This window comes from Corvus moneduloides, chromosome 26, assembly GCF_009650955.1.
Source record: "Corvus moneduloides isolate bCorMon1 chromosome 26, bCorMon1.pri, whole genome shotgun sequence".
Taxonomy (NCBI): Eukaryota; Metazoa; Chordata; class Aves; order Passeriformes; family Corvidae; genus Corvus; species Corvus moneduloides.
In genome coordinates this window covers 3,544,743-3,569,640 of record NC_045501.1, presented here as the reverse complement: position 1 = coordinate 3,569,640, position 24,898 = coordinate 3,544,743, and the positions used below count along the sequence as shown (strand labels likewise).

The 24,898-nt window shown below is 45.0% G+C and overlaps 4 protein-coding genes across 4 annotated transcripts; all 4 read right to left on the bottom strand.

The window, feature by feature from the left end:
- Positions 1-1,241: 1,241 nt before the first annotated feature.
- SDR39U1 (short chain dehydrogenase/reductase family 39U member 1) lies at positions 1,242-8,303 on the bottom strand. The gene is made up of 6 exons (XM_032134531.1): positions 8,261-8,303; positions 7,891-7,997; positions 7,474-7,556; positions 6,776-6,897; positions 5,578-5,721; positions 1,242-5,359 (listed from the first exon to the last, which is right to left on the bottom strand). The coding sequence occupies exons 1-6, from the start codon at positions 8,289-8,291 to the stop codon at positions 4,944-4,946; spliced, it is 903 nt and encodes a 300-aa protein (XP_031990422.1). The 5' UTR covers positions 8,292-8,303; the 3' UTR covers positions 1,242-4,943.
- A 3,315-nt stretch (positions 8,304-11,618) lies between these two features.
- On the bottom strand, positions 11,619-12,433 carry LOC116456033 (olfactory receptor 12-like). Its single transcript, XM_032134530.1, has one exon. It carries the CDS (start codon positions 12,416-12,418, stop codon positions 11,657-11,659), a length of 762 nt encoding a protein of 253 aa, XP_031990421.1. The 5' UTR covers positions 12,419-12,433; the 3' UTR covers positions 11,619-11,656.
- A 6,001-nt stretch (positions 12,434-18,434) lies between these two features.
- LOC116455805 (olfactory receptor 6Y1-like) lies at positions 18,435-19,412 on the bottom strand. Its single transcript, XM_032134093.1, has one exon. The coding sequence runs from the start codon at positions 19,410-19,412 to the stop codon at positions 18,435-18,437; it is 978 nt and encodes a 325-aa protein (XP_031989984.1).
- A 3,200-nt stretch (positions 19,413-22,612) lies between these two features.
- On the bottom strand, positions 22,613-23,572 carry LOC116455804 (olfactory receptor 6B1-like). Its single transcript, XM_032134092.1, has one exon. The coding sequence runs from the start codon at positions 23,570-23,572 to the stop codon at positions 22,613-22,615; it is 960 nt and encodes a 319-aa protein (XP_031989983.1).
- Between the last annotated feature and the right edge of the window lie 1,326 nt (positions 23,573-24,898).

The window sequence follows — 24,898 nt, the reverse complement described above, 5'->3', positions numbered from 1 at the left end:
GATTGTCGTATCAGTAAAGCTTTCAGGGCAGTGATTATTCCAAAACACTTCTCTGATCCCTTACAAAGCAAATTTTTTAGTTATACAGGAAAAAGTTGGTCTACACATACACAAAGGAGCACAAATGCCCACCAACAGGTAGAGAAGCCACAGTTACCTAACCAGAGAAATGGACACTGACCCACCTCTTCCAAGGGCTCTCCCAGGAGATCCACCAGCCTGGACAGTGACTGTAATCAGTACAATCCACTGCCAAGGGATGTCAGGAGCAGCTGTCACCTCCTGCAGACCCAGCCCAGGACCCTCCTGTAAAGCTTCTGTGAGCCCAGCCTAAACACCTGATGGCTCAGGGTCTCTGCCCAGGCTGAGGGATGGGGCTGCTGCTTTCCCCTTGGCAGGTTCAACCAGCAGCACAGCCAGGAACCTGTCCCAGACACAGACAGAAACACAGATGTTTGCCCAGAATTTCAGCTTCAGATTTACAATTTTTTAAGCTGTGAGAAGGGAGAGGGTAGTCACAACATGCCCTAAAATCTTGGAAAATTGTCCCAGTCAAGTCTGAACCATGGTTCAGTGGAAATTAAGGGGTACTAGGAAGGGAAATACCAACTTTAATTAGGAAAACAATGTCTTAACAATTTGTGAAAGAATGTGTAAAGCAGACTAACAATACAAATGGTGCAGAACTACGACAGGTACAAAAAACTCAGAATTAAGCCTTGCTGTCTTTAATACTGTGTTGCAACTTTGCGATCAGCCCAGAGCTAACCCCAAAGCGAGGCACCAGTGCAGATCACTCAGCTCTGCCAGAACGAGACCAAAACTCCAGGATCAACCTGGTCACAGATGTCACATGCCCTGGTGCCTGGAGAGATGTGGCTATCACAGCCATACACTGGACTTGCCTGTACAAACTGATGCTTACAGAGGTGCCTCCGTGTGTTCCTGCCTATTGCCTCTGATGGGGGACCAGTGACTGCAGCCTTTGCTGACACACACAACCCCTTCAATGCCCAGAGGGGTCATTGCCACTCTGAGTACAGCCCAAAAGGAGGCCCATTTGGGCCCCAGGGGAGTGAAGGGTGCAGCCTCTGTCCAGAGTCCCAGCAGCAGGGCAGTGTCAGGGGACATGGAAGGAGCATGTCTGCTCTTTTGGGAACATCTGGTCAAAGGAGCCATAAAAGGCATACAGTGATGGGGAGGCTGTGATGAGAAAAAACCTGATCAGGCACCCAAAGGGGTAAGGATGTGCGAGGCTGAGAACATTTATTTTTACAGTAGGGAAGTAATGGGAGACAGTCATAAAACCTGACCAATTAGCATTAACAAGGCAAATAACCAGAAACAAATGGCATCACTCACACCAGTTGATGAGCTTTTAAGAACCCATAGGCAGCCAGGATTTTGCAGCTGATAAGGATGCAAACCTGAGTGTCCAGGATGTTGGATGAAGACAGTGGGATGTCAGCCGTTGAGGGACTGTGCAGGGACAAGGAGCAGCCAAGAGGAGGTTAGATAGAAAAGGGTTATAAGAGGCTGGTTGGGTGTAAACCTGGGCCAGGCACTGCTGGTCTGGCTGAGCTCTACACTGACCACCACAGTCCTGGCTTATTTAATCTTTCTGTAACTCTCCCTGTGCAACCTCACAGGGTCCCATCTGCATGCTGCAAGGACCAAGTGCCAGCTGGCGGGTAGCCAGCATGTGCAGATTTGGGGCCAGCTACTGAAGTCAGAGAGGGGCACAGGGACAGCAGAGACCCAGCCTGTGGTAGCAGCTCCTGACACCAGTGGGAACTCACCCTACAGCCACTGAGGCAGGAATACCCTGTGTCCACAAGAGCAATTGCTGGGGGGAAGCACAAGCAAGGGGAGTGAGAGGCTCCATGCCAGCAGCTGGAGCAGGACAGCCACTCACAGCATGTGCGCCCAATTCTGGGGGAGGCAACTGTGTGTACATCCCACAAACCAGGTGTGCATGTGGGTATCCACCAGCAAAAACTCAGACCAGCTGGCAAGTAGGAGACCCCAGGTCTGGGCAGGATTATCAGGAGGGCAAGGGATCCACGTTGGTACCTGCAAGTGTGGTGTGCTTTTGGGATAAGCATCTGGGTGCTGCATCTTTGGTGTTTCAAGCTGGACCAGCTGGCAAGTAGGGGACCTGTGGGATGGGTCAGGAGTGGTCCATGTTGGAGTGCTGGGTGCACAGAGGGGTCACACCAGTGCTCAAAGGATTCCTGAGTGCATGTGCTTGCGAACCCTGAGGGTGTCACGTGTGTCTGCCAGCCCCATCATGCTGGGTGCTTGTGTGTTACCTGTGTCCTAGGTGGGGTGCTGCTGACAGCAGAATCTTGGCTGGGGCTGTCTAACAGCTGTGTCAGTGTCATCTGTGTGTCACTTGTCCATGTGTCTATGTGTCACAGCAGCTCAGCATCAGGGCTGGCTGACCCTGCAAACAGGAAAGGAACAGCTGTGTCCTCAGCTTGGACAGAAACCCTGGGTATGGGGCCCCCAGGCTGGGGTGTCAGTGGCCACCCAGGAGGGTCCTGGACCACAGCTGCTGAAGGCAGCAGCTGCTCTTCACATGGCTTAACACAATCATCAGAGACACCTGCCCCGAGGCAGAGGGGCACAGCAGTTGGCTCAGGTGTGCCTGCAGAAACATTCTGCTAGCCCTGAGCACCAGAACGCCAGCACTGGGGTAACACAACACCTGTACTCAGGATCACAAAGTCTTGCAGCCTGAGGATCAGGGCTTCCTTAAGGCCATCAAAACCAGACACATCCAATCTAGATTTCAGCCTGCTATCACCCAAACACACATCTTTTGTGGCTCTACTACAGAGAAAGGGGCACAGGGTGTGTGTGAATTTATCATGATGGAAAGGCTTAACTGCACTCAGAAGACAGTGCTTCCAGATCCCATATACAGATTCAGATGACAAGCTCATTTAAACCTGTGATGTATTTAAGCCAAACACCATGCAGAAGCAACTTTTCAGAAGTCCCCAGTGAGTTACACATCCAGGCAGGGAGTCCAAGGCTTGGGAACTCTGCTTTGTGGCAGTCCTCTGTGGGATACAACACCCCTTTTAGAAGAGCTGAAGGTGACAGTTCTTCTCCAGCTATACTTGTTTCCATTTCCAGTCACAACCCACAGCCATTGCAATCATCAAGGTACATACAGGCACAGAAATGACCTAACTGGGCTGGCTAACCAGCCTGGCTGACAGAAGGATGCTGCAGACCACAACATCTGGGGAAGCTCTGAAGCCTGAGGCTCCAAAAACCCAGCTGAAGTAACTAAAGCAGCAGTGCTGATTGTCCCCACTGTACTGGCCCACAAGGAACTGGCTCTGTATGTCAGAGTAGGTCAGACCACTCTCACAGACAGGAAAGTGAAGCACATGGGAAGAGGAAGGAAGCTGCACCTAACAGACAGCGAAGACACAGTCCAAGCAACCCACATGCATCTCAAACCATATTGCTTTTGTGACTATTCCCAAAGTCCCCTTTCACCTGGCTGTGCTTACACTAACTGCAAGGACTATCTCCAGTTCCATCTACAGTCCCATTCTAATTTTCCTGCCTGGAAAGCCACCAGATTGCCATTCTGTCTCCAAGATGTACTGAGTAAAGAGGAAGAAGCGTGGGGCATCTAGACTTCACCAAGACTGATTCTTCAGCTACTCTAACAACATGTCATAAACCAGAAATATGTGGACTGCTGTTGTTCTGGATGGTTTCTTATTTCAAGAGCAGGTCTTTATCTGCCTGAAGTAACTTTTAACAGCATTTTCGAGCCCCAACTTACATCACACTATGAATATTTCTCCAGAAGTACTGCTATAATAAACTTCACTGCTCTGTGGACTTCACACCCTGCAACCCACTTTAGGATGTGGAAGTGGGTCAAGGGAAGCATATGGATACATTTCCTGCCACTACGAGATGATGAAATTGCCATCTTCTCTACAAGGGAAGAAGTACTGCTTCCCAAGGCAGACCAGGCAGCTTGGATATTCTCAGTGCCCAGTCAGGAGGAACACCCTGAACACAAGTACCACCTCATGGGATTAATGAAAGAAAACCACCCCAATCTGAGGTAAGGACAATGATGGCAATGGCTGAAATGCTCCTTTAGACTAAAGCAGTGACTGGCACTGCCTCACACAGTGCTGTACCACCCAGTTTTCCTCAGCACAAGCTTAGATGTAATGGGCACTCAGCCAAGGCAAAGCAGTCCAGGGGCCACGGCCTGATTGTCACCCTTTTCCCTACAGGCTGGCAAAGCAGTGCTCTCCTTCATCCCTGCCGCAGCATAAGGGATATGGAACCCTGGCAGGGGGTAATTCTTTGGACTAGACTCAGCTGAAGGTACTGACACATCAACTTGGTACCAGCCACACGAAAAGAGAGGGCAGAGTCTCCAAGCACTCAGTATTCAGCACCCTTGGCACTCCCCTAAAGATGGACCTTCTCCCACAACCACTGAGACTGAGACTTCTGCTCCTCTGCTTTGCCTATGTCATCATGGGGAAAAACAGGAAGGGTGACTTCCAGTACCATGGAAGAATTACAGCAGCATTACAACCTCTTTCTTGATGCCAGCTGTCTCTCAGGGGAGAAGACATTACACCCCCAGCTGCTTTGCCAGCAGTTCACACACACACCATGCAAAAGGGAAGACAGGCAATTCCACAGTCACAATCCTTTGAGGGGCTTGTGCCCTTCCCCAAATGCAGGTAATGTTGAGATTCAGATGGCAGTAAGAAGGATGATTCCTAAACTGGGATGCACACAGGGAGATACATGGGGAAAAGATCGCTCACCCTTTCTGGATGGGGATGGGGAAGTGTGAAGGGGCAGGGCTTCCCTCTTTCATGGGAAGGCACATCCCATGAGCTCACAAAAACAGGGCCCAGCCCAGCCCAACTGGGAAGGCCTTAACCCACAATGTCCTTCAGAGCTCCAGCCAGGTCAGGGAAGATGAAGTGGTAGCCACTCTCCAGGGTGCGTTTTGGCAGCACCCTCTGTCCCTCCAGCAGCATGACCGCCCGCTCTGCCCCAAAGACAGCCCGCACTGCCCAGGCAGGCACTGGCACCAGGGCCGGGCGCCCCAGGGCTGCAGCGAGCTCCTGAGCAAAGGTGCCATTGGAGGTGGCAGGGGAGGATGGGGCAACACCATTGAGGATGCCTTGCACGGACTCTTTCTCCAGGGCATGACACACAATCCCAGACAGGTCCCGAATGTGGATCCATGGGAAGGGCTGGAGTCCAGAGCCCAAGGGGCCTCCAAGTCCCAGACGGAAAGGCAAGAGCATCTGAGAGATTGCACCACCATCCTGACCCAGCACTACACCTGTGGGGAGAAGAGAGTGAGACAAGGTGCCCCTGCCCAAAGGGCAAAAGCCCCTTCCACACCCAGACCTATAAGCAGGAGAATCCTTAGAGGGCTGGACTGGAACAGGACACCAACAAAGAGAGACAGAAGAGCTGATGCCCTTTACCCATCTCTTCCCACTCTCGCCCCAGCAGTAAAGCAGAGTCACCCCTAACAAGCATGATGCCCCATCTCACCTGATCTCACCACAACTCCACGAGCTGGGCTCCCAGGGATGAGAGCTGCAGCCTCCCACGAGCTCACCAGGCGTGAGAAGAAGTCAAAATCCCCTCCTGGACTGTCTTCAGTATACTCAGCTGTGGGGCTGGGGCGGTAATAACCTGCAGGGTAACAGCAAAAAGGGAGTCAAGGGTCGAATGATGCCACCAAGCCCCCCCTTCCCCATCAGACCATCTTCTCTGCCTCCAGGAGCCCAGAACTCCTGTGAGGAAAGGCTGAGAGAACTGGGATTGCTCAGCCTGGAAAAGAGACCTAATTGCAACCTTCCAGTATCTGAAGGGAGCTTACAAGGAATCTGCAGAGAGACTATTTACAAGGGCCTGGAGTTCCAGGACAAGGGGGAATTGCTTCAAATTGAAAGTAAGTTTAGACTGGCTATTAGGAAGAAAATCTACCCTGTGAGGGTGGTGAGGCTCTGGCACAGGGTGCCCAGAGAAGCTGTGGCTGCCCCATCCCTGGAAGTGTCCCAGGCCAGGTTGGACGGGGCTTGGAGCAACCTGGGACAGTGGAAGGTGTCCCTGCCCATGGCAGGGGTGAAACTGGATGGTCTTAAAGGCCCCTTCCAACCCAAACCATTCTGGGATTCTATGAGCATGAGCACTCCACCAGGGACATCCTCATATGAACAGCACAGGGTCTCTGATGGCAATGCTGACAAGTTTTTGAACTACCAGTGCACTCTATGGGTTCAGTAGGATGCACTAACACTCAGGCAGCCCCAAAACCCAAACAGGCCTGCAAGCATCACACTGAAGTGGCTGGAAGCTGCCTGCTTTAATACTGGGCATCACAGAGCATAAACCACGGCAGCTTTGAAGACTGCAGCAAGCAGAAATGCAAAGTTGGAGACAATGCAGAGAGCTTCAGCTGAGGCCTTACTCAGACAAATTGGTTCTACAGAATGCCTAAAGGCTTTCACTGGGAAACACAAAAAAACTTCTGTCCTAATGACACCAAGACAAAGCATACAGACCCAAATTCCTCTCCAGCAGTACTAAAAAGCTTATCATGGCTTGCCTAAACACAGTGACATTGATGGCAATGAAGCTGACATTTCAAGGCAAGACATGTGCTCCCATGGAACTGTGTTTCTGTCTGCAGGTAAAACCTCTCCAGGTCAGCATGAGGGATGTCTTGGCCAGGCCCAACCAATACCTACGCCAGTGACCAGGACCCAAGCACGGGGTGCCTGTTCAGCAGCAGCAATGGCTTTGGCCAAGGTCTTCGTGGTCTCCACCCGGCTGCTGATGACTTCCCTGGAGAAGGCATCACTCCATCTGGAAAAGGGAGAACCATGGATTATGCACCTCACAAGGACACCCCAGGAAACACTACCACCAAGGGGGATCCCGGCAACGCCCACTCACAGGCACAGCAGAGGTCACAGGAACTTCCCCTACCCCAGAGCAAAGGGAGGATGTGTCATTTACAACATAAATGCAGCTTTGGAAGATGGTGGCTCTTCACTTCCCTTAAAAGATTGTGGGGTTTGGACTGCCTTAGGACAAAGTCAGCAAAGGAGCTAGACACCAAAGCTGGTGTTCCTCCTAGAAGTCAAACTTTGGTTCTGATTTTGCATTATCAAATACAGGCACCCAATGTCCTTTTGAAAATGTGGGACTAATTTTTCTGGCCTCCAGCTGTAGATCCAGAAGGGAACCTTTCTTCCAAAGGTCTCTCAGAACCTACCAGGCCCACAGAAATGTTTTGGGTACTTGAGGATGCAAATGTCAACAGTCAGTTAACTCAAGAGCTTCCTGATGATGTTGTTTCCTCCCTTTCCACCTCCTCTGACAACACAGGACAGTGTTGCCTTCACCTTGTCCCAACAGCACTATGGAAGATCAAGTTACCTGCGGAAAGGGTTGAGGACATTTTCCCCAGCCAAGTTGACCACAGCATCGCACGGGGGCAGTCCGGAGTGGGACAACTCTTCCTAGGCAGGAGTAACAGAGACATCACACATCAAGCCTCCCCTCTACTCAAGCCTTCCCTACAAATAAGCAGGGCAGGCTCCTAGGAACTCCAGCCAGCTTCTTCCTGACATTTCTGGGGCACAAGCACGAATGGAGAAGGTTTTGCTCCTTGGAGCTACAGCAGCACCCATTCCAATGACTGTGACCCATGGAGGACCCAGCAGCCCAAAAATACATCCACAGGAGCCAGACTTCCCTTGGCAGAGCCCTTCTACGCCATGGAAAGCCAGGGTGCGCAGGCTTGTTTCTCAGCCCTGTCGCGTTCCCCCTCTTGCGACCGCTCCCATCTCATACCCAGCTGATCCGATCCGTGCCCCCTTGTCGGGACACGTGGGTCACTTGGTGCCCTCGGCTCCGCAGCAGCTGGGTCAGGGCTCGGCCCACGAAGCCTGTCCCACCACCTGGTGAGAGACAGACAGGCAGTCACCGGTGCGTCCTTGGGCCACCGCTCCCCGGCCGCAGAGGCGAACCGTGGCTGGGAGCGCATCACCACAGCGCCGGCAGCGCCGCCGGGCCCTGGCCCACGCACCACGTCCAGCTCCCCATACCCGGGAGAAGAGGGGGCCTGGCCCCAACCCAGCGGGCAGCACCCGCAATCACACCTACCCCTTCCCGAAACCCCGCTGCCCTCAGGGCCCCGCTCCCCTCAGGGCCCCGCACGCACCCACCACCACCCGCATTGCGGAGCTGCGCATGCGCCGAGCAGCGCCCGCCGCGCATGCGCCCCCCAGCGGGGGGAGGCGCTTTACGGGCCAGCGCGGCCCGGAGCGGTGCTCGGCAGGGCCCGGGGAGCGGGGCTGGGGAACGGGGAACGGCCCGGAGCGGTGCTCGGCAGGGCCCGGGGAGCGGGGCTGGGGAACGGGGAACGGCCCGGAGCGGTGCTCGGCAGGGCCCGGGGAGCGGGGCTGGGGAACGGGGAACGGCCCGGAGCGGTGCTCGGCAGGGCCCGGGGAGCGGGGCTGGGGAACGGGGAACGGCCCGGAGCGGTGCTCGGCAGGGCCCGGGGAGCGGCCCGGAGCGGGGCTATGGGAACGGGGAGCGGCCCGGAGCGGGGCTGAGGGAACGGGGAACGGCCCGGAGCGGGGCTGGAGAATGGGGAACGGCCCGGAGCGGGGCTGAGGGAACGGGGAACGGCCCGGGGCCGAGGGGGGTGTCACGATCCGGTAATGAATGCGGGGGTCGTGATGGTTCGTTTATCGATCTCAGAGTGTAAAAGGACACAAGGGATTTCAGTTTTAATCAGAACAGCGCACCTTATATTAAGTGCCCACAACACGATAATGCGATAGAGGAGAGAAAGAGAGATACAGAAAACAAAGTAAAAGGGTAGAGAGGAAGAAAGGATGGGGGGGTAATAGCTACCAACGGATGAGACGAAGTCCTCTTGGTCTTCTGCCGATAGATTCGTCTTCTTTCCGTGGGGAGATCTCGTCTCAGTTATTTCAGAAAGTCCCTTTATAGTCCTTTTCAGAAGCCAAGAGGTTGGGAAATCTACAGCCGTTGTTATGGGGTCCGTTGCTTTGGGAAACAGGTACAGGACAGACGTATAGGACAGGTGTACAGGAGAGGTGTACAGGACAGGTCGTTCCTTTCCGCGCAGTCCTTCCCGCCTGGGCAGCAAGAACGGCGCAGTCCATTGGGACCTGCACTAATTTTCCTCAGGAATGCGTACCAGTTCCCAGTGGGCACACCCGTAGGCAACACTTGGCAGACGTCCCACCTCAGCCAGGCCAGGACTCCTGTGTTCAGTCTCTGTCCTTGGCGATGATCATGAGGCAGATGAGGGATTTTCGGACCGTCTCTTACAGGGGGACAGGGGGAACAGACCGGGGCCGAGGGGACACTTGGGGAACGGACCAGGGCCGGGGGGAGACTCGGGGAATGGACCGGGGCCGAGGGGGGACACGGGGAACGGCCCGGGGCCCAGAGGGATACACTGCAGTTGAGGAGGAAGTGAGAAATGGCATGCTTGGTTTTGTCTTTCTAGGAAGTTCTATCCAGTGAAACACCGTGACACAGAGGGATGTGGTGGGGAAATACAAGTTTGAGACATATCCAAAGGTCCCTTACAACTCGGGTTTTTTGATAATTTACACTGTAGGACCTGCTAGGCTGCCCTCTGGTACAGCCATCTGCCCTTTATGGAGGAGTTAAAAGGAGAATATGCATACAGCACCTTCAGCTAATGTCACCATCATGACCTACCCAGCAGACAGAGGTGGAGCAGACCACACTGTGTTTGGAGAGCAGCTCCAGCTCACCCACCCACCTGACAGCACGTGCCACACAGAAACCAGCTGCTCATCTCCACCTTCATCCTGTGAAGCACAGAGATGCATCTTCCTGTACAAATAACTCTTTGAGTCTCTCAGATTTCCAAGCTGGCTCCTAGAAACCCCATTTCTTCCTTGCTTAACATGCAGGACATAACACTTCTATAGAGCTGGTGCTGTGAGGGATAGGGACAGCTGTGGCTTGCTCAGCCACCTGTGTGTAGAGACCCTGTGTGTAGATGCCTACAGGCTGTTGTCACCCTCTGCTCTTTATAGGGCACAGGTAAAAGGAGCTGACAACACAGGCAACTCTGCATGAAGCAAAGGCTGCTCCAGCTGTCTGCAGGTGGGAAGTTGTGTCCCCAATGTGTGTTATGACATCTCAGAAGAGACACTTCAAGTCCACTGGCAGAATTACATCCTTGAAAGAATTTCTTTTCCCATGACCCCAAGGAGACATGCAAGCAGGTGTCAGAGAGAAGGGAGGTTCAGGGTCAATTAAACAGTCCCTGCCTAATTCCCAACTGCACAATCCTTCATTTTCTTCTAGCAATATTAAAAGCACTTCATAGAATAGCAGAATCATAGAACCTCAGACTGTTTTGGGTTGAAAGGGGCCATAAGGCTCATCTCGTTCCACCCCCTGCCATGGGCAGGGACACCTTCCACTACACCAGGCTGCTCCATCCAACCCAGCCTTGGACACTTCCAGGGATGGGGCAGCCACAGCTGCTCTGGGCATTCACTTCTGCTCTTTTAACGAAATGATAAATTGGCCGGACCATCTCCCTGGGGTTGCTGTCTCCTGGCTGCTGCCCCGCTCAGCGCAGCTCCAGGCACAGCCACTGGGCCCCAGGACGTTCCCGGTGCCTCCCTCTGGGCCCCGGGCCATTCCCCGTGTCCCCCCTCAGCCCCGGGCCATTCCCAACCACGGGATGCTTGATTCCATACTTGATACAAAAGCTTTAAGTTGGTATTTTTGAAAGGTGCTTTTTAAACCAGAATTTCAAACCACTGCAAGCAGCTGTAAAGTTGAACTTAAACATTATCTTCATGTTGTCAAATTGTGTTGTGACAAGCTTACCTGTCACAGACAAATAGCTCCCACCCTGTTACAAACACTCGTGTGAACACAAACTCATGGAATCAGAATCCTGCTTTTTTTTTTCCCCTTTTTTTTGTGTCAAAGAGCATTTCAGGCAGAAGATTTCAATTGTCCCTTAATGCTTAATGGTCGTAATGTTAATTTCAGTGGTTCTTCTGAAAGAGAAGTGATTAAAAGCAAAACTGAGAAAAAAATAATTAAAAATATTAGGAGTCACAGGCAAATAAATCTTCCATTTCACTTGTTTGACTTAATTTAGCAGTGGATATATAGAGTGAGAATGCTTCCACCTGAACTGGTTGTGTTCCAATGCATAGAAATAAGGTACTGCCAGAATCTTGAGTTTAGTATCCTATTTTAGATGTTCAGTACACTTAGATACTCTTCAAATTGCCCAACGCAATAATACTAATTATGGCTTTAAAATGCTGGTATCTTTTGAATGGCTATAAGAGGCCTCTAAATTACAGCTCAGATGGATTGTAAATGTCTAAACATGGTTAAATGAAACCTCACCTTCATCTGCTCTAGATTCTCCTAGATGTTTTTATACTTCCTGCTTTTATTGACCATTTAGAAACACAAAAGACTCCTGAAAGCAGGTCCTGATGTGCTTTATTTTACATTCTAAGCATCTGTTCATCCCAAATTGGGGTATTCATTCTCAGCTTCAGTAAAGGTGCTAAAAAAACCCTTTCCTTTTTAACTGTTTTTTCAGAGACCCTATTACCTCCTTGTTTCGAAGGGTGTAAATGAAAGGGTTTAGCATGGGAATAACAATTGTATAGAAGATTGAGATGGTTTTGTTTTTGTTGGGTGAAGATGTAGCTCCAGGCCGAGCATATGTGAAGAAAGCTGTCCCAAAGAACAAGCAGATTGTCATCATGTGAGAAGAGCAGGTGGAGAAGGCTTTGTGCCTGCTTTCAGCTGAAGGCATTTGGATGATTGTGATGATTATGTAACCATAGGAGATAAAAACCACCAAGGCAGTGCCCACAATTATGAATCCACACACTGCCAGCATTACGAGCTCATTGACAAGTGTGTTGGAACAGGAGGCATGGATCACTGCAGCAACATCACAGAAGAAGTGGTTTATTTCTCCAGGCCCACAAAAGGACAAACTGAATGTGAAGCCTGTCTGGATGGTGCAGTTGATGCAGCCTGACAGATAAGAGCCCATCACCATGAGAACACAAAGTCTTTTGCTCATAATGACTTGATAGAGCAGTGGATTGCAGATGGCAGTGAAGCGATCATAAGCCATCGCAGCAAGAAAGAAGGCTTCTGTTGTACCAAAGAGAGAGAAGAAGAACATTTGTGAAGCACAGCCGTTGTAGGAAATGTTTCTTCTGCCCAGTAAGAATGCCAGTGCTGCCCTGGGAGTGATGACAGAGGAATAGCAGATGTCCAAGGTGGACAAATTCTCTAGGAAAAAGTACATTGGAGTGTGCAGGTTGGAGTCCATTCTAATGATGAGAATGATGCAGACATTTCCCACTACAGTGACAATATACATCGTGGAGAAGAGAACTGAGAGAAGGAGTTGTGATCCTGGGTGAGATTTGAACCCAACCAAAATGAACTCACTTATCCTGGTGTTGTTTTCCATGTTTTCTTTCAGATGATGTTCCAAAAGGAAATTAGGATGTAGTAGATTGCAGACAGTTTGTCCGGAGAAGCAATTATAGAAGAATAAGACAAACGATGAGATATATGAAACACAAGAAATATTAAAAATAGAAAGACGGAAAAGAGTAGAAAATTCATTGATATATCATATCTGTAGGTTTTTGTCAACTGTTACAGGGTAATTTGTAAACTAACTACCCTGTAATGTTATCTTCAGTATAAAGAAACATTCTGCATGCAGCTTAACTAACCTATTTTAATTTAATAAACTTTACACTCAACTAGAAACAGACATTTTGTTCTACCGTTGAAGACCTACTTCAGATTTAACTGGGCAGAAAAAAATCTCGTACTAAGATTGCAACTAACCCACAAAAGACACTCTCCCCTAAAGAAAAGAACAAGTGAATGTTCTTCTTCAGATGATGCAAAACAATTAAAAATATATATGAGCCAAGAAATGTATTAAAAGAATGTGGATAATTGTTTAAAACCCCAAGTCAATTATTTTAAAAACCCACACTTTTTAATGTGACAAACAGAGCTTTTTCTTTTATAAAAGTACTTGAAACAAAACCTTCAAATGTTGAGCTATCTGAAATAAGTTTTCTCTACTCAAATGCTAATTCACATAGTATGGAAAAAATTGACTAATTTATAGAATGTTTCAGGTAATTCCTTTTCAATTATATTTAGTAATTTTATTTTCATGAGCTAGTTGTCCTCTCATCTAGGCTTGAATATATTTTGTGGGTTGATGCCTACGCTAGAACTCATAGTTTGGATGCCTTTAAATTCCATGGACAGAAATAAACACTCCAGCTTTAGGATATTTATTGTAGAAGGTATGAATCATGTGTTAAGATTTTCTGGTTCTCTCCATTGATCTAAAGGAAAGTCCAGCTATTCTTTGTGTAAAAAGATGGACATAGATGTGTAAAGCTGAGTGATAGAAATCCCCATCCAGTTACTGGTATTTTCTTTGGTTTGCTGTCATTTCCATGAGATCATTTCTCTTAACCAGCATGTACCTAATCTTTTCAAAGCACTGAATTAATTTTTAACACATTACTCCAGCTGTCCCTCCATGGTTTGAAATGTAGCCTCAGCTCTAGGTATCCTAGGAGCTCTATTTAATCCTTTGTTCTTATTTACCCATGAGTCTTAGAAAAGAGAAATAAATTTGGAGAAAGAATTTATCTTTGCTTAACCTTGCTGATCAAATATTTTGGCTACTTTCCCTGGGGATTTTTGTGTGCAGAGAGCTCAGGTTTAGGCAGTCAGGGTCAAGTATCCAGTCAATGCCTATTCAAACCTGTTGTCTACAGCTTTCACAATTCCTAAAGCTTCCCATATTGCCAAAAGAGAGAAATAGATGCATCCACAGTGTGATTCTTCTAGTCTCACCACACCTGTTCAAAACTGGGGGAAAACAGTCCCTTAGAAGTATCTGTCTTTGTGGACAAAAGTATCTCTTTTTTCTTATTCTTTTCTGGCTAGCTTATTCCTTTCCTAACAGTGATGTAAAAGAAAATGTCAAAATTGTGTGTCACTATGGTCAGCCATTTAAGATGTGTGGTCTTGGCTTACCTAATTGACCTTATTTTTAAATTCTTGTTTTTATTCTGGTTTTATGTGTAAGCATCAATGATTTAAATGTAACAGATGTAAACTTATGAAATAATTTCATACTAATCAAATATATTCTCCACTGAAGGATATCCTACATCCTATCAAAAATTGTTTAGTTGAAATAACAATTACTACTGCTTTAAGTAAATGGCTTTGTAAAGAGGTTAACAAAAACCACAGCTAAGAATAAAGATACTGGAGATGCTTTTTTAGCCAGTGAGGAGGGAAGATTTTTGATTCACCTGAGAGGTCTCTGGGACTGTCTCTTGGTTGATTAAACAGAAACTCTAGAATGTAGACACATTAAATACTGGCTTCCTGTTAAGGTACTTAATTTCCAGAAGAACTAACTATATTCATAAGCCCTGATTATTACATGCTATGTAATGAAAAAAAGAGAAAACAACCATTTTTAGCCCAGTTCTATCACTAAATTTATCAAAGCAGAGCTCAGACAATACACCACAATACACATACCTTGTAATACAGTGATTTAAGCCAGGTTTGGTTTTTGGAATTCAGGTTTCTTGAACACATCGCCAAAAAATACTGAACGTTTTTTCTACTCAACTGATTTTTCAGTAGTCTCTTGTAATCAATACATCACTGGCCTTTCATCTTACTGGTTCTAAAGGCATTCTCCTCAGCATGTTGTTTATATATACTTCAATAGGTGTGCATAAAAACACTAGGGAATCAGTTTCCAGAGTCCTGGACCTTCACAGCCGACATCTGAACCTCAAATGAGACATTTTTCCCTTGTGCCATTTTTCTTTGCTTGCAAAAGAAGAAAAACACAAGGTATAAAAGGAAGACAATAATAAGGAATAAAACACAAACAATAAAGTGTAATGCTGTTTCTGTGTGTCTTTTGCCCCTACTTTTTTCACTGTTTCTTAGGCAGAACCCTTCCTGCCCCTTGTAGATTTCTTTCTGCTAAGCAAAACACTGTGGACCTAATCAAAACCTCATTAGCCATTAGAATCTGCTTCCTTCCAAATTATCAAAACAGACACCGTTACCTTCTCCCCAGCCAATATGCTTCTCTTCTCTAAACAAAAGCAAGTTTTCACTAAGTGAAAAATGACTGGCAAGGAAAGTGTACTCACCGTCTAAAACATAAAAGTATGATTCAGATGAGGGTCCAGCCTCCAAGGAAACACTGCTCTGGAATCCAGCAACCACTCCAGGAGGGGAAAAAGCATCTGCTAGCTCCTGTGTGGGTATCTCAGACACCCTAGGATACGGATATTTTTCAACAAGCAAACCTGCATTCTTCTCAGCACAGGAGCATCACTTCTAGTTACAGCAGATGATAATAAATTTTCTTTGTTTTGGCATGTGGTTTTAAATAACTCTGCGTTAAATAAATGTTTCTGTTCTTGATATGATGGCTTCCCAAATTTTGTGACTGACAATAGATCAATATCTTCTAAAACCAGACTATCTTACATTTGCATACATTCTTATCAGCTCCCAGAGGTGGAGAGTAAGATTAAGAGAGATGGAAAGTTTCTCAAAAGCTAAGATTGAACTTGTAGTCTTACCTACTTTACTTGTGGGAGATGACTTATTTACAGTACTTTAAAAGCACCCAACCTTGAATTTGCAAAAGTGTTTATTAGGAAAACTTCCAGAAATAAACTTGGATGCAAGAGAGAACTTGCATTCTCAAAAAGTTTGTGTTTGTGTAAGACTTCTCTGTGTTCTTCCCTAAGAACACTTAGGAACTCCTGTTGAATAGGTTATGAATTATTTGTTTCAGGTTTTCTAACACCATTATTATTAGTGTACATAAACCCAGTAAAAATTGGATGATAATCCTCTTCACAGTGTATTTGAAGGATTTTCCTGACATTATTTCAAAACAATCACCTTCAGATCACTGCTTTAAATCCAGTCAATGTGTGTAGCCAAATCACTGTATTAAAGGAACTTCACACCCTGCAAAATTTCTATGAAAAACTCACTGAGGAGAACTGAAATGCTGTGGTTTGCACTTTATGTACAAAAAACTGAAATAAGAGAAGAAATAGATTCGGTGATTATTGGTGTATCAGTACTTTAATATATTGTAATAAGAAAGAAGCGAGCCTGATGCTGTACTGATAAATTACTTCACCATAGCTTGTGTGGGACTAAATCCTGGATTTGTGATGAAAACCATATTGAGAACAGAGGAATGCTTCAGTTCTTGCTGAGCAGTGCTGGCACAGGCTGGGAGCGAGCAAGAAGCTGTGAGGGGACACAGCTGGAACAGCTGATTCAGCTGACCAGAGAGCCATCCCAGACCATGTGGCATCGTGCTCAGCAATAAAAAGTGCAGGAAAAAGGAGGAAGGGATGTTTCTTCCAAAGTAACCTTTAGTAACCTTATCTCATCTAAGGCAAAGGTCTAAAATAAGCCAGATGAATGATGCTGTTATATTATCCATCCAGTATAAAGAAATGATAGGTTATGAGCTTATAGATAGACATTCACATTGCCAGTGTTTTAGTTTCTACATTTAAACATTTCTAAAGTTATGTGATGTATATTCCATGAACTGTGAGAGAAATGTGAAGTACCACAAGGATATATTCATTTTGGTATTAAAACAACCCTCCATTTTCTTGGAGATGGCTGAGCATAAAGGCACATGTTATAGATAAATACAATAAGCATCCTCTAGGGTGATAATCCATACCCATGAGTAGTAAAGGAGCTGAGGGTAGTTTGCTTCGATGTCTAAATAGACATGTCTAATTTTTACGTATTTTTAGAAGAATTCATATCTAGCTGTACCTGTGGCTCTTGATTTCTTATGCAAATCTAAAGAACTACTGGATTTTTTTGGGCTCCTTTCCAATGGTTCATATTGTAATGTACATTCATTTTGTGTCAATTACCTATTTTCTCATAGCAGATTTTCTGCTAATACCTGGAATACAGCAAGCACCCTACATTTCTGGTGATCGCTCCCCATTGTGGTTGACTTCAAGCTATTCCTGACATCTCTCTTTTACATTATATTCAAGTCCTCAAAAAGGTCTTGTTTGGAACAATTGTGTCCATGGCATTATGGCACAGGATGCACAGACAAGTTTCTTCCAGGTTTCTTCCCTGGAAAGCTAAATATTTCATCTGCATAATTGGAGAAGTCAGTGTGCTAGTACAGAGCATAGAATATCAGATACCACAGTCTTAGTCATAAACTTAAACCCAGATTTAATTTGGTCATATGGAAATGCACTCTGCTGACAGAGTTATTTATTTATTTGTGTGTTTGTTTGTTTGTTTATTACAGAGTATTAAAAGTTCTGAAGCACTGTGATAGTCTGAACACAGAGTAGTTTTCTTAGAGGCACCATTTTATTTCTAACTGATAATCAGATTTTCTCACAGACGATCCATGTTTAGCTCAGATTCATCAGCTGTGTTTCCAGACTCCTGCATAAGATCATTACTGCTGATGAAATACTGCTGGATCCAAGGCTTGTGCAGCCAGAAGGAAATATTGAAGTGATTTATCCTTTCAGGAATGTCTGAATTTCTTCATGGAACACATTATTTGGTGTGCAACAAGGTTGTTTAGGCATACCTCAGTCCTGTGGTGAAGCTGAGACAGAGGCCAAGTGACAATGCAGCTGTACCACCTGAAGAGCATGAGTTACTCACATTTTACCTTCTCTAATGCCATATTAGAAAAATATTCTTCTTCAGAGGATGGTTCCTCAGAGGATGGTTCCTTTTATCCTACACCAGGTATCCAAAATTGTTCAAATTACCCATTCTTTTCTGCTGCCTGTATCTTTCAAGGGATAATAACAAAATCTCAGAGTAAATAAATCACACATAGATATCTGGTTTTCAAATGCATTTTACAATGTTTTCTGGACTCTATTCTATGTAGGGCAAACAAACCTGGGGTTCATTTTCTAGCATTTCCAAACCTCTTTAAAAACAGAGCAGTCATTCAGCAGGAGATTTTTAAGAAAGGGTGACAGCATAGATTCTTAAGGGGAAAACAAGCAAAAAAAACCCAAACCCAAACATCTCAAGTCAAAGCCATAGTATATACCTAGATCTAGCTTAGATATATTAAGGTCTAGTCCAATAAATATGAGTAGTGTGTGCATGAATAGGAGAGTTTCACTTTGGTGTGGATTAAGGTCTGGATCTCCTGACTTTAGCTCCTCAGCACTTCCAGTTGATCTTCATGAGCAAAGCCCCTTCTCCGGGACCCTTTCGTTGCTTTCTTTGGTGTGTCTTCTGCAAGTAAAAGTCCTTCTCATGGCAAACCTGACTTCTTTGTTTCTAAGACAATATATGAGAGGATTCAGAAGTGGCACAACCACCGTGTACAGGACTGATACCAACTTGTTAGCACGATAGGTGTACATGAGCTTGGGACGGCTGTAAGTGAAAAGGGTGGTGGAGTAGAACAAAATCACCACGGTCAGGTGGGAGCTGCAGGTGTAAAAGGCCTTTTGCCTCCCCTGAGAAGAAGGAATCTTCAACACGGTGAACATGATGCAAATGTAGGAGGCCACCACAATACACAGAGGTACCATGATAACCATCAGAGCCAAGATGAAGTCCACTAGCTCAGCCAAAGAGGAATCGCTGCAGGAAATATTCAGTAGGGGTGAAATATCACAGAAATAATGATTGATTTTGTCCACATCACAGTATGAGAGCCGGGCTATAAAGCTCAGCTTGATGGAAGAAGTGGTCAAACCACACATCCAACAGCCAGCTATCAACTGAGCACAGAACTTGTGACTCATGATGAGTGGGTATCTGAGAGGTTTGCATATGGCCACAAAGCGGTCGTAGGCCATAACAGCTAACAGAATATACTCAGTACAAACAAAAGTCACAAAGAAATACAACTGTGTCATGCAGCCCTGGAATGAGATACGTTTGTCATGAGAAATGACATCTACGATCATCTTTGGCTCAATGACAGAAACATACCAGATCTCCAAGAAAGACAGACTCCCTAGGAAGAAATACATGGGGTTTTGCAGACCCTGGTTGTTGCGGATGATGAGAATGATAAGGAAGTTTTCCAACACAGTTAATAAATACACCAGAAGTAAAGTAGAGAAAAGGAGCAGCTGCAGTTCAGCAGTGGTGGGAAAACCCAGGAGAATGAAATACATTACTTTGGTTTCATTCCTCCCACCCATTCTGTAGCAGAAAGATGAACCTTATCCACCTGCAATAAATTAATACAATCACACCTAACTACTCAGGCTTAAATTCACAGCCATATGTTACACCACCACTTAAAGACACTGTAAAAGTTCAGACATTTTGTTGCTTGGTTTTTAGACATTAATTTTGTGAAATTTATCTGCTCAATTCAGAATTTTTCATTTTAAAAATTAAATCATGCTTTTTACTTTACATTTCATAGAGATAAATACATATTAGAAGCTTATCTCATCTAAGACAAAGGTCTAAAATAAGCCAGATGAATGATGCTATTATATTATCCATCCAGTATAAAGAAATGATAGGTTATGAGCTTATAGATAGACATTCACATTGCCAGTGTTTTAATTTCTACATTTAAACATTTCTAAAGTTATATGATGTATATTCCATGAACTGTGAGAGAAATGTGAAGTACCACAAGGATATATTCATTTTGGTATTAAAAAACCCTCCAAACACATCTGAAGGACCCCACTATAGAAGGTTTCTATATCTAGCTCAGAAAACACTTACATCTACACAAAGTCTGTTGAGATAAAAGGTACACATAGCATCCCAGATACAGCATAAGTGCAAGCAAATTATAATTCTGGGTCTGCTTTGTTTGCAACTAACTCAGATTAATCCTTCAAAAATAAGAATGGCTCAGCCTGTGCTATTAAAAACAAAACTGTTCTCAACCTTCTGTGTAGGGAATCCACCGCCTTAGCTGATCCTGGAGAATATGATCAGTAGGGTACAGATGAAGTGTAGACTGGTATGTCAGTTGGGTGATTTATAAATCAACACAGATAAATCAACACTTGGTTTATGTTTGGTGTCTCATGAGATCTGATTTAGAAATTACAGCTAGCCTCCCAATGGAAGCAATCACAGGAAGAGGAGGGATGTTATTGTTTCCTCTGTGATTCCATGCAGAGTAGAAGCAAGAAGCTCTGAAGATTTTTTTCTGAGACACTGAACAATGAAAAAATACCAGTAAGTGTCTACTGATTTTTATAGGGCAGAGGAAAATAAAAGCATACCCTGAGGCAGGGGATATGGCAGTCTTTTACCAAAAGGTAATCTAGAAAAATATTCTAGTACCCTAATCTAAATCTGTAGCCTTAACTGGTAATCGCTTTTGGAGTAAGTGATTTTGGATAAGTGTAGTTTCACCTACACTGGAGTTATTTGTACAATCTTCAGATACACAAACAGCCAAGCTATGCATTTTCTGAATAGTGAAATGCAGGACAAATATGTTCAGAGCAAAAGGAGGATCCGAGATGACATTGGTCTGTTACCTGAGGAGCTCAGCTGCCCCCCAAACAGGGCTCAGGTGCTGCTGCAGGATTTTGTTGCACGAAGAACACAAAACTTGCTCTGGTCTCCTCCATACTGCCAAGTGGGAGCAGTCCCTGGACTCAGCTATTTGTAAAATCACCTTCCAGTTGGTCTCATATGAGGCAGATATCTTAAGCCAAAACCATGATTAAAATTATATTCATACAGAGAGAATAATGGAAGTTTAGCATCTGGGAGAGTTGGAACTACAGAATTTATTTGGCTGTTGGATCATAGAGTTTGATTTAATTTGCAAATATGTTAAAATCTAGTGATATTTGATATACCTTATGGTATGTTGGCTGAGTTCTAGCTACTGGCCAAAGCCATGTGTGCATTCTCAGGAATGTAAGGGCATCTCATGAAGAAGGCAACTTTAAAATAATGTAAGTGCATGGAGAAGGAAGAGTAGTGTTGTCAGAAGCACAAGTGTTACTTCTTCCCTCATCCCTCATTTCTGTTGGGCTGGTGAGGGTCCAACTACCATGGATCAATTTTGGGATCTCTGCAATTCAAGGAAAATGTGGATAAGCTGGAGAGGTGCTTACTAAAGCCTGCTGAGATGTGAGGACATGGCATGGGTACATGCACCATGAGAAGAAGTTGATGTAGCTGGGTTTGTTCAGTGTGGTGTACTGGAGGCTGTGCTGTGGTCGAACAGGTACAAGGTATATAAAGGGACAAAGGCAATGATTTGCAACTCAGTAGGGTTCCATAATTGCTTCCCTGCTATTTAGGCCATTAGAAGATATGAGGTCAGAAGAGTGCTTAAACAGTCTCCCAGAGAGATTGTTGTACTTCTGATGTTTTCAAATCTCAGCTAGACCGAGCCTCAGCTGACGTAATAGAGAGATGGGGAGCGTTATGCTATAAAAGGGAAGTCACATTATAAATATATTCACACCTGGAGTACTGCATCCAGTTCTTGGCTCCCCAGTGGACGAGTGATGTGGAAATACTGGAGAGCACCCATTCCCTGGATAGTATTGAACGTATTGCTCGTGTGCCAAAACCTACTGAGTGGGTAGCTACAGCCAGATTCAGCTCCCTAAACACCAATTTCTATTGCAGTTTGAGATGCCACAGGCTTTTCCATTTGACATCCAGATCAAAGAACCATACAAAAACTTAGGTTGGAAGGACAGAATTTTACTTGTGGACTTTTTTAACTCACTCTGCTGTCACAAACGGTTCAGTGGGGTCAGGTTTTTCAGGGACTTGTCAGGTCAAGCATTGAAAAGCTCAAAAGACAGAGATTTCATTACCTCTCTGGGACTGTGTTGTGGTGCTTAATCACTCTGATCAATTTTGTTTGATTTTTTTCTTTTTTTGGACTATCTTATCTGAATTTAATTTGTTCTAACTAGTTCCTGTTGCTTTTCTCTTTTCAGGTGTGGTTCATGATCTCCTGTCACAGCTATCTAAAGTGACTGTTATTATCTGAATGACTGAAGTTCCCATCCTCATTCCTGTGAAGAAAGTTGACATAACCATTTATTTGGTGCCTCAAGTTCTTGAATCGTAGTTTCATGTTAAGTTGAATCAAGGTCAGAATGCAATTTTGTTCTTTGATGCACACCAAAAAAATACATTAAGACAAGGCAATTACATTTATTGCCTTTTCTGCTCCTCAGGAATGATGTGTGACATGTTCAGTAGAGCCACCTTTCACATTTGCATAGATTCATAGATTTTAGCTGAACATGCAGACTGACTCGGGAGAAGGAATTCTTAACCACTGATGTTGAAAGAAAACCCTAATAACCATTTCTGTCAAAGTAAAAATCCTATTAGACTTTCATAGGATTCAGACAAATTCAGTCTGAAGGTTATCTTCCAAGCATCACAGATCTGATGCAGAAACTCTGGAGACAGCGGCCCTGCTACACAAGACCTTCAGTAAAGTGTCCTTCACTTCCTGGTTCCTCAGGCAGTAAATGAATGGATTTAGCATTGGAGTGACTATAGTATAAATTATGGAAAGCAGCTTGTTGAGATCCAAGGAGTTTATACTCCTGGGCCGGGCGTACATGAAGAGTGTGGTTGAGAAGAAAATGATGACCACAGCCAGGTGAGAAGCACAGGTGGAGAAGGCTTTCTTCCTGTTCTGGGCCATGGGAATGAGCAAAATGGTGCTGATTATGCAGATGTAAGAAATTATGATGACAGAGAGGGGGATCAACAAAATAAGCAAGGCCAAGACAAAGTCCACCATCTCTGCAACTCGCCGCTTGGTGCAAGAGAGGTTGAGCAACGGGCTGATGTCACAGTAGAAGTGGTTGATAACGCTGGGACCACAGAAGGAGAGCTGGGAAATGAAGAAGACCTTGAGCATGGACAGCAGAAAGCCAAGCAGCCAAGAGCCCACGGCCAGCTGCACACAGGCCCTGCGGGTCATGATGACCGTGTAGTGCAGGGGGCTGCAGATGGCCACGGAGCGGTCATAGGCCATGACAGCCAGGAGGACACACTCAGTACACACCAGGGCAATGAAAAAGTAGAGTTGGGCCATACAGCCTGTGAAGGAGATGTTCTTATTCCTCACCAGCAAGCTGACCAACAATTTGGGAACAGTGACTGAAATGTACCAGGCATCTAGGAAAGCAAGATGGCCTAGGAAAAAGTACATGGGCTTGTGGAGCTGGTGATTACTTATGATTAAAGTGATGATAATTATGTTCTCAGTGACAGTCAACAAATACACAGTAAGGAAAATCACAAACAGCAGAGCCTGTAGCTCTGTGGTGGTAGGGAATCCCAACAGGATGAACTCATAGATGTGGGTATCATTTTCTTGTACCATGATGACCTTGAAGACCTGGAATGTATAAGGAGGGAAAAGGAAAGAAATAGGGAACATTTTTTATTATCTTCCCCAAGCATCCTCTTCATACTGGACTTGCAAATACACAATTTAAGTAGAGATTCCACACCAGTTATTTAATTGACATTCTTTATTATTTAACCACCTCTGAATTTTTTTGTGTCCTACAGCAGGATTGGTGATTCAGATCCTGGCTCCAAGAAAATGTTTGGGCTTCACTGATTTCTTCTTCTTACCCCTATCTTAAAAGACAATCTTAAAAGACTTAAAAGACAATCAAAGGAGAAGAGGCAACATTTTTAAGAGTGCATTGGATCTCAGTTCTGAGCTACCCCCCAGATGGTCACCAATGCCAAGCCATGTGGAGAGCACAGTCTTGCTGGACTCACACACAGCAAACTTGCCTTGAGCTGTTTTACAGTCTCGCTTACTCTTGAATATTTGCAGAAGAAAAGAAGTGTTTGCTCTCTCACACGGAGTACTTTATTTAAAGTTTGCTAGGGTTATGGGATGTATGCATTTCGGTTTTTTCTTTCAAAATTGGAAAGGACCTGTGCATCTGAAAATTTCTCTCCTTTTCAATGGTTTGACTAAAATAAGCCACTTCTCCCCCCAAATAAGTTTTTATGTAGTGTCTTATACTACAATAATAACAATAGCCACCCATAATTTTTCTGCTGCGTTAATTGATAGAAATAATCTTGATTTATCACAAAATACCTGAAGTTTGATGTTTATTCTTCTTCTTTTCCACTTCTTAGGGACGGTTTCAAACAACCTTTTTTCACCTATTCCTGCACATTCCTATCCAATAATCAGCTGACTTTCTAGAATGATGTTCAATATTTGTCATTCACAAAATATTTTTCATACAAAAATTAAGAAAAAGATCCATTATTGTCATGGGGGAAAAAAAAAGAAAAAGGAATATGTATTTCTGTGATTTCATTATTTATTTGTCTTTGAGTTTCAAAATATTTCAAATTTGATTTTTCTCTCACATACAGATAATCTGTGTAGAATCAACCTAATTACATAAGTTACATATTTTATTACAAGTACATCACTGCTGCCAAATAACAAAGTGACAGAATACTAAATACAATTTCATTTCTAAGGATGGCTTTCACCACCTCCCAGCTTTCCATGAGATTTAAGCTGTGGTAAATGCTGATAGGTGAGGCAGGTAATTCATTTTCCAGTATAGCCAGTGGAGATTCAGGCAGTACAGGGAAGAAAACCTAGTTTAAGTGATTTAATGTGCTATAGAATACAGACCATAATTGAAAAGTACCTGAATGAAAA

What these genes read in the sequence shown, in the direction of transcription:
- LOC116455804 (XM_032134092.1), bottom strand. Translation starts at nt 23,572, where the DNA reads ATGGTACAAGAAAATGATACCCACATCTATGAGTTCATCCTGTTGGGA.
- LOC116455805 (XM_032134093.1), bottom strand. Translation starts at nt 19,412, where the DNA reads ATGGGTGGGAGGAATGAAACCAAAGTAATGTATTTCATTCTCCTGGGT.
- LOC116456033 (XM_032134530.1), bottom strand. Translation starts at nt 12,418, where the DNA reads ATGTACTTTTTCCTAGAGAATTTGTCCACCTTGGACATCTGCTATTCC.
- SDR39U1 (XM_032134531.1), bottom strand. Translation starts at nt 8,291, where the DNA reads ATGCGCAGCTCCGCAATGCGGGTGGTGGTGG. An exon ending in GCACGGATCGGATCAGCTGG is followed by an intron (nt 7,557 to 7,890) that starts GTATGAGATGGG and finishes ACTCCTGCCTAG; the next exon opens with GAAGAGTTGTCCCACTCCGG. An exon ending in GTCCTCAACCCTTTCCGCAG is followed by an intron (nt 6,898 to 7,473) that starts GTAACTTGATCT and finishes TCCCTTTTCCAG; the next exon opens with ATGGAGTGATGCCTTCTCCA.